The following is a 17784-nucleotide window of genomic DNA, read 5'->3' as shown; positions in this document are numbered from 1 at the left end:
TTCTTCATTTAAGTACAGTACATGTATTGTCTTCTATAGGTCATTTTATGTGAGTCATGATTAATCACATGAATAAAGGATTGTAGAATCGGGGCCAATTTAGTTACCAGCTACTGCACTGGGTGGCAAAGGAACTAGGCTTTGTTTTCCATCATAGTCAGTGCATGATAGTAATGGCAACAATGGAATTTTAAGGAAAAGAGCATACCTGGAATCAGGGAATATCCCCCACTGCAGAATCCAACTGTTTTAAAGACAGATCTAATTACAAAGAGTTCAAAAGGTTTTGAGCATGCATCATTAACATTTTTACGAACTATTCAGTAAATATAGACACACACTTAAAGTATGCTGTAAAATCCATTTAAACCAAAATCAATGAACTAGTTGGCACAAAAAATGTGCATTCACACTTTTTAATCTTGAACAAAGTATACACAAAGAAGTCCTTTAATGCTAGTAGTACCCATTGCCTTTCAACTTTAAAGGAGCAGTGGCTGTTTCCATTATAAAACATATTTTGTGTTTTATTCATCCTAAGCTGAAATTTTACATATGAGTTTTGAGACAGGATGTAAATATTATCCAAAAAATAACTGAAGTTATTTAAGCTCTTATTCATACACTTAAATCTAATATTATTAAAGTTCCTTGAAGGGTATGAATTATGACAGGAAAAAAACCAAGTTAACTAAAACCTTTCCAATTTCACTCATGCCATTATGTGTAGAGGGATCTGAGCCCATATAGCGTATGACAATATATTGTCCATTGACTTCATATATTTCGGAAAGAGCCCTTAATATTACACAATACTATACCTTAACTCAACTCTGAGTAAAATGCAAGACACATGCATATTGAAAAAAAGACTAAAGCAAAAGTCAACAATATGCTCATCAAAAGCAGTATTTAACTTCCAATATACATTTTCTTGATTTTTTGACTCAGACCCTTTGTTTGTATGAGAATACACTACCTCCTCAACAACAAGAAAGAAAGCTAAGAAAAACATAACAGGTACTTACCAGCTGAGAAAAAAAAAAAATCCAGTAGCTACTAGTTACAAAATTGCTCTCCTTGAGAGATGGCTAGTTTAACGCTGCAAAATTTTTAAAGGGCTACTAACAGAAATACATGAAGGGGAAAAAAGTTCCTATAAAGGTCAACTGTGTACAGATGAACATTAATAAGAAATAAGTAAATCACTAGACCATGTGCTCCTGAAGAAAGATGTCTTTGTATTGTACATATCATATGCATCTTTGTGGTGTGTTTATGTAAAAGGGGAAATTATGGTATTTTAAAATAAGAGTAATATTTGATTCAGTGTGAATTACAATATTACATAACAGAATTTGTTTTTTAAGCAAGCTAGGGTAAGAGGCATATCCAGCAGATAAGATAATTTGTATATATTACAATCCTTCTGGGAGGGAAAACTGTGACAATAAATTTGATATCTCTGCATTTACATGGATTACTGATAAAATAATTCCATGTCCCAGCATCAATAAAACCAGGCTGGTTGAGGAGGAGTTTAGTGAGCCACCAAAAGGCTTTATGGATTGGGGGAAAGCAACATTTCCTGTGGTGTAGGAAAAAATGTTCCAATCTTGCCTTTGCTAAGTGTGATATATATTTCTCTGCACTTCATCAGCCTTGTTGTTGAGTAAGGCCATGAACCCCAAACCTAGAGGGCAGACATATGACCTACCATTTTATTTTTATATATGAGTTAATGGGTTACACAAGATCAGTGCAGGCATAATCGAAGAGAACCCAGGTCTTTAACATGGTAGTCTCAAATGTTAGGTCAGGTCTACACATTTTCTTTGACGTGAAATTAATTTCTTTCCCCAGGCACTTTTTAAACATAAAAGCAAAGAAAATGATGGGGTAGATTCAAACCCCCACCATTAAGCCAAGTAGTTAGGATGCTTGCTTGGGATGTGGAAGACCTCCTCTGCCTTATATGGTGCAAGGATTTTAATTTAAGTCTCCCACAGTACAGAAGAGTGCCCTAATCCAGTGGTTCTCAACCAGGGGTATGCGTACCCCTAGGAGTATGGAGAGGTCTTACAGGGGTACATCAACTCATCTAGATATTTGCCTAGTTTTACAACAGGCTACATAAAAAGCACGAGCAAAGTCAGTACAAACTAAAATTTCATACTGATAATGGCTTGTTTATACTGCTCTATTTTCTATACACTAAAATGTAAATATAGTATTTATATTCCAATTTATTATAATATGGTAAGAATGAGAAAGTAAGCAATTTTTCAGTAACAGTGTGCTGTGACACTTTTGTACTGTTATGTCAGATTTTGTAAACAAGTAGTTTTTAAGTGAGATGAAACCTGGGGATACGCAAAACAAATCAGACTCCTGAAAGGGGTACAGTAGTCTGGAAAGATTGAGAGCCACTGCCCTAATCACTGGGCTGTGGGATATCTTGCCAACGGTGGCTATCAAACTCTTCTATTGATACCATTCCATGTGTATAAATAATGAAATAGCCCTTTGAACAGGGACTTGAATTTGGGTTTCCTACATCAGAGGTATATGCCCTGACCAACAGTCAATAGGAGCATTTTCAGTTGTGCGCTCTGGGTCAATGACTATTAAAATATTTTATACAAAGTGGAACAGCTTCAACAGGAGATAGTGATTTTTCAAACTATTGCTCAGTGATTAGGGCATTATACTGTAATGGAGGAGATGTTTCCCAAGTTCAAATCACTGTTCCTAATCAGGTAGAGGAGGGAAAACAACTGAGGTCTCCCACAATCCAGGTGAGTACCCTAATCTGGGATTTAAAGGTTAAAAGGGAGACAGCGCCTACTCCACTATAAATGTTGCCTAAGTCATCCCCCCATAAATGTTGGCCAAAACTATCAAATTCACTTATAATTTTGGGGCAAAGCTGCATTTTCCAACAAAAACTATTTGTCTGAAAATTTTCACCCAGTTCTAGTCCAGGGTTCAAACTGATCTGTTGACACAAGAGATGTTGCTATGGTTGCATGTGGGTGATTTTATTTTTCAATTTTCTTTGTAAAAACCTCTGATTTATTTAATTCATATAATGAGAAAACAGCCTGTGACACATATTTGTAATTTAAGAACTATTATAATCTGTAATGGCAGAATATCCAGGTGTTTCATACTTAGTCATCTCCCTCTCTTCCTTTCTTTGCCCTGCCCCCTAAGACCTACCCATGGAGGTACGCCAATCCTGAATTTAAAAAGCAAAACAAGAAGTAAACACACACAAACTTTGTATAATGACAGTTAAAGCTGCTTCAGGACATATCTAACCAACTCAAAACTCAAAAAGCATGGTAATAATAAGTTAAGGGGAAAATCTGTGTTCCTTCCCAATTTCACACTGTCTGCAACGTTGTCAGTAACAAACTAAAGCTATGGCCACATTTAAACTGCTGTTGCTGTAGCATATCAGTGTAGACACTCATTACAGTGACTTGAGGGGTTGTCCCTTTGCTGTTATGAATCCACCTCCTCAAGAGGCAGGAGCTAGGTAAATAGAAGAATTCTTCTGTCCACCTAGCACGGTCTACACCCAGTATTAGGTCAGTTTAACTGTCCTTGCACACTGCTTAAATACCATGTTAATAGGTGCTTTTATAATATTTTATCTGTATTTATTTTTGTATGTATTATTCTCATTCCCAGCCAGAAAATTTCTCTTTACATTACAACTCATTCAATAGTGTAGCTTGTCACCCAGCAACATTGTGTCTCCAGCACCTACTTCACCAAGTACCTACTTCTCATCACCACCCAAAGCTGCAGCAAGTTACAAACATCTTGTCATGCCCTGTACATCCTTGAGCCCCAGAACATATGTCTCAGGAACACCTACGTACTCACCATAACTTAAAAAAGTATAATGCCTTCTATCACCCACTTCCCAGCAAAACTGTAAGTTCTGACCCTTAAGAAAGTATATTCAGGCTAATCCCCTCCAGAGTGAATTTCAGGTGGCATATTAGCAGCACTCAGCCCTCTGCCTCCACCCACCCACTTAGTGGGATCTTCTTCAGCAGGACTACTTCTCAAGTTGTAGGACATCTTTGAAAGCCTTCAGGCTGCAAGATCCTTTTTAGGAGATGGTCACCAAAGGGTATCCTGAGATACTGGTGATTTTTATTTTATTTAATTGTGTGTGTGAGAGAGAGAGATGGCTAATATTCAGGAGTGTGGTGCAGAAGCTCCTGTTCGCAGGATTAACTATCTACACAAAAATAGAGAGCAGAAGTCCCGTATAGACACATGGCTATGTATACTGCCATAACCATGTACTGTGCATGGGGCACTCAGGGTTAATAGAATGTTTCTTTATTTTATAACACTTAAGACCATTTAAAAATTATGTGGAATGAATCAGAACGACTTTGGGAGTGAGATTTAATGGTTTTCCATCTTTAACAATTATGGTATTACAATACTAACCCATAACAGAGGTTTTCACTATAGAAACTCAGGTAACTGCCTCTCATTTTTGTTAAACTGCAAAAATATCTTTTCTGTAACATAGGAAGATTTCTTCTACTAATATTTAGTAAAACCTAAATACTAATACTAATATTTAGTAAAAACCACATGGCCATGACCACCATAAATATGATTTAGATTATGATAATGCTCAAACTACTATAAAAATGCAGAAGCCCCATAATGAAGTGATACATTACCAGCTTTAAAAAAAAAAAAAAAAAAAGGGCTACAAATGAACAAGCAGCATACATCTTCTGTTTCCCTGCACCTTTTAGCTTTGGTTTGTTAATTCATCTGGGGCCTGACCCAGAGGGGCTTTCAATGACCTTTGAATCATCCATCACTTGCAGGAAGAAGGCCACAAAGTATCCCTATAGTAATGAGTTTATTGTTACCTTAGGACCTTGAAGAAAAGTCTTGAAACATTCTATCTTATGGGACAAATTTATCTTTTTAGTAGTTAAGATTAATAATTATAGCTTGATTTTCATGTTTCATAGGACTTTCCATAGTTATCAGCATAGAGTGATTGATTGTATTTCCTCCAGCAAGTGCTAGATAATTTATCTAGGGCAAAAATACATCATAATCCCTTTCTGAACTTGCCTAAAATTGTTATACTGAAAACAATTAAATTGCAAGCGTAGGGGGACATTGGTGGTAGCAGGATCTTGGAAAGGCAACTTGGTCAATATAGTTTTTATTAACCATCTACCATTCTACTCATTACTGTGAAAAGTCAGAATTAAAGCTGACTCATAACATGGTTTTAAATTCTGCTTCTGAGTTCTGTCCAGTGCCAAGGACCTTTTAAGTTTCCACAGTTGGAAAAGCTATCTCCAGGAGGGATTGCATCCATGCCAAAGAATGGAGTCTTGTTAAGGCTATTCTATCTGACCTTGTCACCATCTGGATTCAATTTATAATCAATCTCTAATAACATTCATATAGTTTTTTCTAATATAGACTTTATTAATATTATATTGAGAGATGAAAAACAGTGTTAGAAAGAAATGTTAAATGAGCTGAAGAACAAGCAATAGCTGAGGATAAAGTTCTTCCTTAACCTTCTCTGTGTTCTAAATTTATGAAGATTAAATATTGCAAGATTGCCTGTTATGTTCACCTGTGAAATGACATCATACCTCACATCATGGTGACTTACAAGCAGGATGAATCTCCCAGGGTGTCTCTAGTGACAAACAGACTACGGCACTGTACCAAAGTGAATTTATATTGGCCACCTTTCATTAAAAGTATTGCTAGAACAAGACTCCATGTTCCCAAATCTCACTGCTTCTTACAGACCCCAAATAATGAAAAAAGGGAGACGTGCTAATAGAAATCCTGGTTGCCCCACTGTTGGCCAAAACCAGGATATTACACCACCAAGTGAGAATCCAACTTTAGTCTGAAAGTGGTTGAAAGATCTGAGTAGTACCAATAGAAAAAGTCCATTATGCAGCAAAAGGCCAGGAAGAACCATACATATATAGGAATCATTTAAGTATCCCCTATCCCAGCCAACTCAAATAAGTAAATTTATATTTGTTTTCTCCTCCTACTTTCAGGAAATGAATAAGACCACATGTGTATTTTATGAGCCTTAGCTTGCTCCAACTGTTGCAGGCAAATTCCAAATCAACTGCCATTTTGCCTAAGAAGCAGAAACAAACTTTATGCTAATATTAATTTTCCTGATTTGCATGAATGACTTTTGTGATGTAGTTATGGGTGGCTGTGCCTGACCTTCCACTGCGGGAAGTCTAGAGGAGTAATCTGTAGTCCAAGAGACCTCACTTTTTAGGCTCCAAAGATGGATGACTTCAAAAATAATTACATCTGATTCAGAAGTTACTTGATACCTTCAAAATGGGTTTTTTTAAATTGCTTTGTATATTTTTTAAGAGCGTGAGGCCTCTTTGCACGCGGAACAAGTCAGACAGAACTTGTAATACCTGCATGTCACAGTGAGGAGGACCCACTCAGTCAAGTCAAGTCCTATGGAGAAATACCTCTGGACACTCATATGTTGAATTAAAATTTTGAGCAGCAGGTGTCCTCTTTATCTTCTTTTCTTTCCTGCTACGTTACTTCCTTCCTCTGCCCCAATTAAACACACACAGACTGCCCTACATGTAACTTACAAAGCGGTGCCAGTTCTTTACCATACTCATTCACTTGTAATATTTTATCTCTGTGCCCTCCCTTTATGAAGGGGAGGGATTTTCTCTTTTCTGTTTGTGCAGCACCCAGCTCATTAGGGTACAGATCTCAATATAGTAGTGCCTACAGGGCTCACTTTAATATATTTACAATAAAAATGAGAGTAACTGAATACATGTGTAGCAGGGTAGTTAGCCGCTCCTGCCTTAAAAGGCTTAAAACAGCCTGGGGAGAGGGCTGTGGCAGGGGAGGAAAAGCTGAGTTGATTGGGAGAAGCAGCCTCAGCTGGGGGCCATGCCCCAATCAGGCCACAGCAGGCCCTTATAAGAGGGCAGTGGGCCAGGAGCACACAGAGTCTCCTTTAAGTGTGGAGAGAGATGGGCCTGGCTGCTGGGGAGTGTACCTTAGGTGAAGCAGGGCTGGGAAAGGGCAGTGGATGTGGGACGCTCTAGACTGGAAAAGCTCCAGGCCTGGCAGATGGCCTAAGAGAGGGTACCGGGGTTGCAACAGGGCAGCCCAAGGGTAGGCAGAGGCAGCAAGTCCAAACTCCCCTTGCCTATGATGACTGGCTTATACAGACTGCCGTCAGCCTCAGTGAAAGGGGGCTAGATGGTGACTGGCAGTAGCCCATAGGTTGAGGCAAGGTGGAGATAGAGGGTCAGGGGTTCCCTGGGGAGGGGAGAGTCAGATCTGTGGGTGGGGTCGGGGGTTCCCTGGGGAGGGGAGAGTCAGATCTGTGAGAGTCAGATGTGTATTGCCCGGAGGGGCAGCACCCCAGGTAAAAGGGCACCCAGGTCCAGCAGCGGTGAGACAACGGCAGAGGGCACTCCAGAGCTGGTAAAAAGAGCTGATTCCCAGACAACCAGCAGGAGGTGCCACTGGATTAGTCTGTGCCCCATTACAACATGGTAATATTGCTCTTATGTTGGCTCCTTCCTAACCATTGTGCACTTTCTAACCCATTATTGTGCACTGCAACACAGTAAAAAACCACAGGCTTCCACCTCATACCTTTAATCAATTTCAGCCTGATTCTGCTGGTACTGAAATCAGTGACATCTTCTTTTGCATGGCTGCTCAGCCTTAGGGTTATGAACATATTGTGAGTGTCTGTGTGCACGCACATGTGTGTTTCTTTGGGCATATGGGAATATAATGCAGAAAAGGTTGAGAACCACAGTCCTATTGCATTCAGTGGTAGGGGTACAGGACCTTTGCATTTTAAAAATTAAAAGAGTATCCTGTCTGATCTTCACTAGAGGAGGAGGAGCTCTGGCATGTTCAAACTCAACACTGTCTGTAGAGAAACTCCATTCTAGAGGACAGGATGTCACACTGTTTCTACACATGCATTTCTCTTGAATAGAATATCAAAACAGAATCATGGCAATAAGTATCCAAATGCATATGAAAACAAAATTCCTCTAAAGGAACCAGACAAAAAGAATATAAGTTACTTGAACAATATGGCTAAAGGCTATCCCCTTTGCCAAGCTCAGCAAGAATAAAGCTGTTAGTCCAGTCCACTAAATACTACTAATCTTGGTGATGACAAGATACCACTGATAAGGCTAGGCCAAGAGGTGAAAATGAGGGCAAATTTAGGATTTAGTATCACTAAAGCCAATCTCTTGAGGGAGTGGATATTTGATCACATTTAGTCTATTCCAGATCTTTAGGTAGTCTTTGCACAGGTATGTTTTAGGAAGGAAGGAGTTAAAACCAGCACCACACTTTAATCTTGTCAGGTTTTGTTTTGGAATCATCCACCTGATAACTCTGAGCTGACAACTGCATAAAGCCTTCTAAATACTTTACCAGCTAAAGAGACAGCATTCTTTTTAGGTGTAAGGAACTAGTGAAAAGCAGCTTCCCCTCCCACCAAGTTGGTAAGAATAAAATATACCTTATTACTGTTGTATGTAAAGTCACGTAATGAGGGACTCTCAAGATCCACAATGCCCTGTCAAAGTATATTAGTTTTAAACATTAGATGCCATTAACCTTTATCACAAGTCCCAAACCCTACACCATAGCAAAATACATTGTATTACAGAATATATTATTTTGATCATGAAGACAACCTTTGAAATTTTGATTACTTCAATTTGAGAATAATTAAGATCATCAGAATATCATTGCAGCACTGCCACTCAATGACAGAAAAGCAAAGATCGAGTTTCGTGCCTGCAAATTTCACTTAAATAATAAATGGCCCCAGTTTGTCTGTTCACTTAGGTCCTTTCTGGTAGTTTTCCCGTAATTGTGCTAGATTAGAAGACAAGTGAAATGGCAGATACATCACTGATAGAATCTTTGTTTAAGATTTATAATCCTTTAGTTTGTGTGCTTTTGGGGCTTGAGGGCATTTTCCAGTAGCTCTTCTTTATCCTGTAGGGATTTGTGTATCTTTAACTAAGAATTAATTTAATCCTTAAATTAAATGACACCAGAACCAGAGCTTTCACTAGTTGTCAAGTTAGAATTTAAAGTTAAATTGCTTTCTGAAAAAATTAGAAAAAGAACAAGAAAATCATAACCATAAATTGCATATGAGAAAATATATAACCCTGGAGTGACCTAGTCATGAATTCTCTCAAGAAAAAAAAATTGGTAACTTAATTTTTTTAACGACACCACTCTTCCCCCCATGGCTAGGCAATAGTAAATACATGGTCCTTGCCAGAATAGCCTATAATTTCTATCAGTTCAAGATTGAATGAGGAAAAGCAAGGGTTCAAACTGAAAAAAGATAAAAGTTAAGCTCTGTCCCAAATCAAATGCTCCACTCAAACAAATATGCCCTACACAATCTGAGACTTCAAAATGAGATTCCAAGACACTCCTCTTTCTTGCATATTCTGATCAGCAATTAAGTAGTTAATGTTGCCATTTGAAATAGAATCATTAGGCTCTGGAATTATCACCCCAATAAGATGAATAAGAGCAGGTTACACACTTTAGAGCTATTATTTCAGGCTATCTGCAAACTCAAGCAGACAGCATTACACTGGTTTGTTTGGTTAAAAATTTTAGGATTTTTCTCATTGCTCTAAGAGCTGGAGATTCCTCTCCCTCCCCCCGGCAAATAACAAAACCAAAAAAATCAACCAAACAAGCAAGCTTAGATTCTGGATCACAAGTTGGGAACGTCTATGTGATTGTCTAGCTATAGCAAGCTGGGATGTGGAGGAAGGACTCCCACTGAAATTAGTGGCAGAACATTCATTGGTTTCAATGGGATCATTATGAGGTCCTGTATACAGAAGTTTTCCAAGATACCATTTCATTAGAAAAGGAAATAAAGTAACTTTTTGTAATTCTTAAGTTCTTTCCTGACAGGAGTGCTGCTATTTTTGTCTTACAATCAGGCTTTAACTAGTATCACTAGTGTTTTATGATGCAATGTGTTGGGATGTCAGCTGGCAACAAATAAAATATGTAGACAACTTCTGGTGATGATTTGTCAGCAAAGTAATGTGTAAGTGGAAGAATATTCTCTGTTTAAGATATTTGGGCAGTGGCTTAGAAACAACACAGTATACCTTGAGATTTCCTTTGAGTTTAAGAAGAAGGCCCTGCAGTTTTGTATGGCATTTACAGCAATTCCATGGGTCCAGAAGAATTTTATTTTTAGTACTGTTAAGAATTGTAATTTTTTAATAATAAGGAAATTAGAATGAAGGACAAGAAAACAAATTAAGAAAAAACAACTAATATTTAAATGGGAACTTGTTTGGATTTTTCTTCATCCCCCACCTTTTCTCCTGGTTTTGGGAAACGCTATGACTTTTAATAAGCCTAATAAGATAGGAAAACAAGGATATTCTTGATATGTAGAAATACATATCTAAAGAAAATCCATTGTGCAGTATATGTCCAAGGCAAGTAAGATGCCCTCAGAAAAAAATTAGAAATGCAACCTGTTTTAGACAATTAAAAACATTTTGTTAATATTACTGTACAGTCACAATGCATATACTTGAATTTACTATGACCGGTCAAAATAGGGTGGGATATTTAAGAACACTCAGTGTTGGCCTAACTCTGCTCTCACTGAAGTCAATGAGAGCAGAATTAAGCCAAACACTGAAAGCTTTGGAAAATCCCACCCTCAATGTGCAAGAAAAAAATCTAGGGGTAACTGAACAGATTATTTCAGATCCAGAGCATAGATACACAAATTTATATGGAAGAATTCAGTTCCCAGAATGAAGTATTTTATCGTTTAGTACTGTAGGTCTCTCTACATTAAGAAATAAAACCATTTCAACAATCATCAATTTGTTTAATAATACATAGCTCTTAAATAACACTTTTCATCAGTACATCTCAAAGCATTTTATAAACGTCAGTATCACACACATAGTACAGATGGGGAAACCAAAGCACAGAGTGGTGAAGTGATTTGTTCAAGGTCACCCAGCAGGCTAGCAGTAGAGCTGAGAATACAGCCCATATCTTCCGAGTCCCGGTTCAGTGCTCTATGCCACAGGTGAACCAGTGCTGACCACAGCTTAATTTAGGTACAAATCCATCTATTCCAGTTGTTGAAAGTGTTAAATTTCCTAGCATTGACAAGCCTTTGACTTTTCTTACAATGCGTTTCTAAATATTAATGTACGAGTGTCTTATTCTAACAGGTCCTGATTCCAATTAATTTCTGTTACAAATGCCTTTGTCAGCAAGAAAAAACATTTGATTTACTTCACTAATGGGAATATCCCTCAATGCAGGGATTGCTTCTTCTTGAGATTTCTTCTGCTGCTGATTTTTTGCAAAGTTATCTGTAGGAAATACGACAAAAGACATTTCACTATTCCATGATTAAAAACAGATGGTATAAAATGAAATACTTTGTTTTCCTGCTAGAAGTGTTGTTAGACTCCTACACTTCATCAACATAAAAGCATACTGCTCTGATTTTACATCACATCCAGCTACAACCTAATCCAATACAACGTTTAACAGAGTGAAATTCAAGAAACATTCCACTTTTCAGACATTTACAGCATCATTCTGGTTTACTGAAAGTGAATGCATTTTATTGGTAACATCAGTTTATCTACAGTAGATATTAACGTTTTGCTCCCTCTAGCAAAGCAAATTCCATAGTGCTGATTCAAGAAAGAGTTGGGGCTAAATTCTGCCTGTGGATGCGTGTTGCTGACCCTTTTCGTTCTTGACCTCAGCAGCTTTCTATCAAGTCATCAGTCTAGTCATCAAGTCATCAGCTTTCTTTCTATCAAGTCATCACCATCTTTACTGCAGAGTCTACACTTGGCTCTTTCCACTTCAAAGTACAGTTCAGTGGAAGCAAGTCAAAATAAGTCAATGAAACATGCCTTAAATACTAATTTTGTTAGTCTTCATTAGAAGTGAATGGACATGGGCGAAATGGTGCTGCCAATTGGGACAGCTTATCTTTAGCATAGACTTGGATTCTAATAATCTGGGTAATTTTTGAATTCTCCCATGTTCTTGCTCAGGAAAAACAGTTATCAGCAAATAAAAGAAATACCATCTTGAGAAAGATGGGAAAATACTGAGGAAGCCACCTGTATTTCAAGTAGTCAGAACTGGATCGGTGGGCAGAAACAAAATCCATGGGAAAGAGTAGCAAATGCTAGACTGTAATGGTTGTCCTAAAGAAGATATATTTGGAAAAAAATATTACTGCAAGTTTTGACTGTTTTAACATTGTATTGAAATGAAGTTTGAACAAAATATATAATTGTTTATAACAGCTCCTGTAATACATCAATACATGAAACATAGGTGAAAATTCAAGGCTTTGAATCTGATTTAGTTTAGTTATACTAGCAAGTATGTTTACGGTGATTGTCAAAACCTTTTGTTGGAGGCTTAAGAACTAGACAAAAAAATTATCAACTACCTGTAATGGTGTGCATGGAGTTGAGCGGAGCAGTACTCATCATGTTAATACCAAAGAGTAGTATATAGCCAATTCCTAAAGTAACTAGAAGGTATACAGGCAAAGCAACTGCCCAGTACCTGCAGAATAAAATATTTATTTTTAAATTACATCTTGCAAAAGAAAGTCTTTAGTAAAAAATTATTTCCACCTCTAAATCAAGCAAGACTGTGCAGAAGTAGAAACATTTAAATTGAATTTAAAGTGTATAGAAAAAACAATTATAGACAAACCCACCACACTAAAAAGAGAAGACCCTGAAAATACAGTTCATTAACTAAAGATCCAGTCTGGAATTATGTGATCAGTATGTGACCAGTATGGAATAATAGCCAAATAAATGCCTTAGACAGTTTATTTGGAAAATGTAATTTAATAAAATTTACCATGATATTTCAGAAAAAAACCTTAGTTAAACCAAGCTGCCAAATTACTTTAAGAACATAGCAGACAGGTGAACTGCACTTCATTTTAGCTTGCTGACAATTTTTCAGAGTAAACTGTTGTTTCTGACATTACTTTACATACTTTACATAAACATTACTTTACATAAATACTGTAGCTGTTTGTGAGGAGAAACATATTAAATCTCCTTTTCCAAGTTGGATTAAATGTAAAATATTTTAAATGTAAAAGGACACTGGCACAATTTTTCTGGGTATGCGTTTGCTCGTTCACATGTTTAACAGTGAATGAATTTAACCTACTTTTGAGGCCAGTATGTTAGTCCCAATGAGAATAACCAAGATTCAGGAACATACGCCCATACAAGGTATAACACTGTGCAAAAAGAATAAAAGTTAATAGTTAGATCATAATGGTACTGTTTACATTGTTTTAAGAGATAAATTAGTTCTAGACAACACTTATAGCACTGTCATTACAGAGGATACAAACAAATTATAAAAATTTTCTCTATGGATTCCAAAAAGCATCTAAATAGGTCTGCTGAAATACTGCATAGAATGTTACCATGAAAACAAAAACTACGCCACAGGGATACAAACTTTATAACTGATGGTACTTTAACTCTCTCTTCTTCTTCATATTTGTTTTCTAATTCCAGAATAAAATAGACAAGAATTCCTTGCACCATTTGTCGATTTTTTAAAAAAGGTTAAAATTTTAATTTAAAATTAATTTTAAACATTTGTATTTTAAGAACATTGATCCAAGGTATTTCTCTAGGTCTTCAGAAATATGCACAAATGACTACGCATGTAGAACTATATGACAGCACTAAACCACAAAGGGTTTAATTCTGCAGTCAAAACTAGCAATAATGTTAATGGGTAATATGACCACACAAGGACAGCAGGATTTAGCCATTAAACCCCCCCCAACAAACCCAATTAACTCCCAAAATGAGACGTCTGTGGAGTACCAAATGTTATTTGAGCGGAATTCCACACATCTTCAATGAGATTTTCTTTTTTAAATACTTCAGTTCTTTACTATAGTATGCCACGTAAGGGGCTATCACAATAGAAATGATAAAATGTAAACACCCAAAATAGGGATTAGGATAGCATTGTACTAGGTAGTGTACAAACAAACACACAATGACAGCTCTTGCTCCAGAGAGCTCAAAATCTAGAATTCTGGCAAGTAAGTAAACATATAAATCGGGAATTGGTGGGGAAGGATAAAGTAACAGAGAGTCACACTAGTCCCAACTGTCACAAAACTGAAACAAGAGTTACAACAACCTAATACTTGAAGCAATGTTTTTAAAAATGTGTATTTTACTGAAAATATATTTAGAATGGGAGTAAATTTGGATTTACTGATTTCAGTGCCAATGAAGTAAGTATTAATCCAAAAATATTTCTCTTAAGAAGAACAGTAAGGTCAATTTTGGCTCAAAAGTTAAGGTTTTACACCATCTTAGATCAACAGAACAGTTACTAGCAAGAGGATATAGAAGATGGAATCCCAGGGTAGAGTCTGGTGGGAACACCCTTGGAGTGGAGCCCGCCTTAGCTCCATCCTTGCTGAGGTGTTTGAAATGGGAAGGGTTCTGGGATTCCTACAGCCAGATGCTCTTCTGTCCCTGAAATCGCTGGTGCTCCATTTTTCATCTCTGTCTTTGATGTGCTAAATTTGAAGTCCCTAAACTATTCTCTAACTGTTGGAAGAGAAGGAGCACTCCTTCTCTATTTAGTGTTCCCCACCCAAAAGCCTCAAACTTGCTGCAAAGGAGTATGGGCTCTTTGCTACTCCACTCCTTACCCAATGAGTATCTCCAGCACCTTCCTCTGTTGTGGCATATCATTGCTGAAAGCAGCAGCACAGTGAAACTGATGTGATTCTCGTCAGCCTTCATCTTTGAGTATCAGTCCACATCTTCAGCATTTGTGTTTTGCACCTTTAACTTCTACACAGGTCACAAAGTGCCAACTGTGTACACATGATATGCTGTACACTCAGCCTACTGGAAAGATTTTCAACTAACTCCCTGAAATATAGTTGTTCCCACAGTACACTCGGCTACATGGCCAGCAGCAGCAGTATCAGGGAGAACAAAATCCAAAAGGATAATACAAGGGAGAACTGAGAAGACTTGGATTATCCCACAAAGTTGCATAATGATTTTAACAACAGTTCAGAGAGACAAGCTTGGGAGGTAATAACTTTTATTGGACCAACTTCTGTTGGTGAGAAAAACAAGCTTCTGAGCTTACACGGGGCTCTAATGCTTCTCTCTCACCAACAGAAGGTGGTCCAATAAAAGATATTACCTCACCCATCTTGTCTCTCTAATATCCTGGGCCCAACACTGCAAATAATAGAATCACAGAATATCAGGGTTGGAAGGGACCTCAGAAGGGTCATCTAGTCCAACCCCCTGCTCAAAGGGGGACCAATCCCCAGTTTCTGCCCTAGATGGCCCCCTCAAGGATTGAACTCATGACCCTGGGTTTAGCAGGCCAATTCACAAACCACTGAGCTATCCTTCCCCCTAGTTTAGTCCTTCTTTACAACTAATGTAATTTTTATTACATGAGAAGTATTAACACAGAGTTAATTTTTTTTAAAACTTCTACATCTTACTAGAAGCATGACTGTACAGTATTCATTTCTGCCTTTTAATACAACAAATACATGTAGCACTTTGCTCAGAATGCAAACATACTTACTAAAGCCAAACTGGGAACCTAAGAAAAGAACAAACCCATATATTGCTCTTTCAGGCAATGGGGCTGGAGAGTTTTCAACCATGTCAGTCTCTTCTTTTTAACTGAGAAAAAGAATTACAAGAAGCTATTAGCTACACTTCACCTTAGGGTAGGGCTGACAACTTTCTAATTGCACAAAACTGAACCTTGCCCCGCCCCTTCTCTGAGGCTCCACCCCTGCTAACTCCATTCCCCCCTCCCTCTGTCACTTGCTCTCCCCCACCCTCACTCATTTTCACCAGGCTGGAGGAGGGGGTTGGGGTGCGGGCTAAGGCTGGAAGTGTGGGCTCTGGGGTGGGGCTGGGTATGAGGGGTTTGGGGTGCAGGAGGGGGCTCAGAGCTGGGCCAAGGGGCTGGGGTGCAGGCTCCAGGAGGGAGTTTGGGTGCAGGAGGGGGTTCTGACCTGGGGCAGTGGGTTGGGGTGCAGAATGGGGCGAGGGGTGACACTTATCTCAGGTGGCTCCCAGAAGCAACCAGCATATCCAGCTCCTAGGTGCAGGGGCGGCCACAGGGGTTCTGTGTACTGCCCGCAGCTGCTGCCCCCACAGCTCCCACTGGCCATGGTTTCTGGCTAATTGGAGCTGCAGATCCGGAGCTCGGGGCAGGGCCAGCATGCGGAGCCCCTGTGGCTATCCCCTGCACCTAGGAGCCACATATGCCAGCTGCTTCCAGGAGCCACGCTGAGCCTGCTTTAGTCTGGCTTTTAGCTGACTGGACTTTTAGCAGCTGTCAGCAGTCCCTTTTCGACCAGGCATTCTGGTTGAAAACCGGATGCCTGGCAAAGCTACAATAGGGATTTTTTTTATAGGTTTTTAGGTTTCCATGATGTTGAGAAACCCATGAATATGCTATTCCTCTCACTTTCATTATGGCGAATGGGAATCAAGTAGTTTTGTTCCTGGTGCAATGTGGTCACACCCATACTACTAGGGCAAGGGTTCTCCAACTGGGGGTTGGGACCCCTCAGGGGGTCACGAGCTGTCAGCCTCCCCCCCAAACCCTGCTTTGCCTCCAGCATTTATAATGGTGTTAAATATATAAAGAAGTGTTTTTAATTTATAAGGGAAGTCTCACTCAGAGACTTGTTATGTGAAAGGGGTCACCAGTGCAAAGGTGTGAGAACCACTGCGCTAGGGCTACCTGTCGCCACGGCTCCTGGCAGGGGAACCTGCACTCTAACTGGATTTGTAGTTGTTGGCACGGACAAGAAGCCAGGGTTGAAAGAAGCAGTATTTCCTGCTCAGCACCAAGCAGGTTGTTGGGCCCAGGCTGCCCCTGCCGGGGGCGAAGACCCATGCGGAGCCCGGGTTTTCCCTGCAGTGGAGTTGGGCACCCAAAGGACGCCTCACTCCCCTGCGGGGCAGAGCACGGCCCGTGGGTGCCAACCCCCGACGCCTCCCGGAGCAGCCGCGGCCCTCCTCGCCATCAGTGCGGAGACGGGCCCTCGAGGAAATTCCAACGTCAAGGCGACACCGGGGCAGCTCGCCGCGGCCCAGGTGCCTCCCACAGGTGGCCGGGGGGGGGGGGGGAAGCGGTCAACAACAACGCTGCAGACGGGGCCGGGAGCCCCATTCGCCACCGCAACGCGGCCGCCGGAGGCTCTCGGTGTCCTGGGGGCTGCGAGGCCCTCAGGGCTGGCGCGGCTCCCGGCACGGACCCGTCCCCCTCGGGAAAACTGCCGCCCGCGCGGCGCCAAGCTCGCGGCGGCCATTTGACACCCGCGGGGAGAAGCAGCAGCAGCAGCGGGCCGAGGTGGCGCCCCTTGGCCTCCCGCTCCGCCCATCCCCCTCTCTCACCTCCCCCCGGCCTGCTCCGGGTGAGGCCTGGGACTCCCCAGGCCAGTGAGAGAGAGAGAGAGGAAGCCGCGCACGACGAGCCTCCTCCATCAGGACGGGGAGGTGCGCCCGGCCCCGCCCGACCGCCCGTGACACATCCAGAGCGCAACGCGACGGCTTTCTGCGCGCATGCGTGGTGACACGA

General features: G+C 40.1%; 1 protein-coding gene across 4 annotated transcripts; it reads right to left on the bottom strand.

Moving 5' to 3' along the window:
• Window positions 1-10957: 10957 nt before the first annotated feature.
• Window positions 10958-17773, bottom strand: PIGP (phosphatidylinositol glycan anchor biosynthesis class P). Of its 4 annotated transcripts, XM_073361017.2 has the most exons (6): window positions 17601-17773; window positions 15766-15866; window positions 13333-13405; window positions 12587-12705; window positions 12249-12335; window positions 11394-11477 (listed from the first exon to the last, which is right to left on the bottom strand). In XM_073361017.2, exons 2-5 carry the CDS (start codon window positions 15845-15847, stop codon window positions 12256-12258), a joined length of 354 nt encoding a protein of 117 aa, XP_073217118.1. In that variant the 5' UTR covers window positions 15848-15866; window positions 17601-17773; the 3' UTR covers window positions 11394-11477; window positions 12249-12255. The 4 variants fall into 4 exon arrangements, with proteins under 4 accessions (XP_073217101.1, XP_073217109.1, XP_073217129.1 ...); XM_073361000.2 differs by lacking the exon at window positions 12249-12335 and having other exon boundaries at window positions 10958-11477; window positions 17601-17769; XM_073361008.2 differs by lacking the exons at window positions 12249-12335; window positions 17601-17773 and adding an exon at window positions 16945-17479 and having other exon boundaries at window positions 10958-11477.
• Window positions 17774-17784: the final 11 nt, after the last annotated feature.

This window comes from Lepidochelys kempii, chromosome 1 (assembly GCF_965140285.1).
Source record: "Lepidochelys kempii isolate rLepKem1 chromosome 1, rLepKem1.hap1, whole genome shotgun sequence".
Lineage (NCBI taxonomy): Eukaryota > Metazoa > Chordata > Testudines > Cheloniidae > Lepidochelys > Lepidochelys kempii.
This window is presented reverse-complemented; position numbering and strand designations above follow the sequence as displayed.

What these genes read in the sequence shown, in the direction of transcription:
- PIGP (XM_073361028.2), bottom strand. Translation starts at nt 14,951, where the DNA reads ATGAAGGCTGACGAGAATCACATCAGTTTCACTGTGCTGCTGCTTTCA. An exon ending in CTAACATACTGGCCTCAAAA is followed by an intron (nt 12,706 to 13,332) that starts GTAGGTTAAATT and finishes TTTATTCTGCAG; the next exon opens with GTACTGGGCAGTTGCTTTGC. An exon ending in CTCCATGCACACCATTACAG is followed by an intron (nt 11,478 to 12,586) that starts GTAGTTGATAAT and finishes TATTTCCTACAG; the next exon opens with ATAACTTTGCAAAAAATCAG.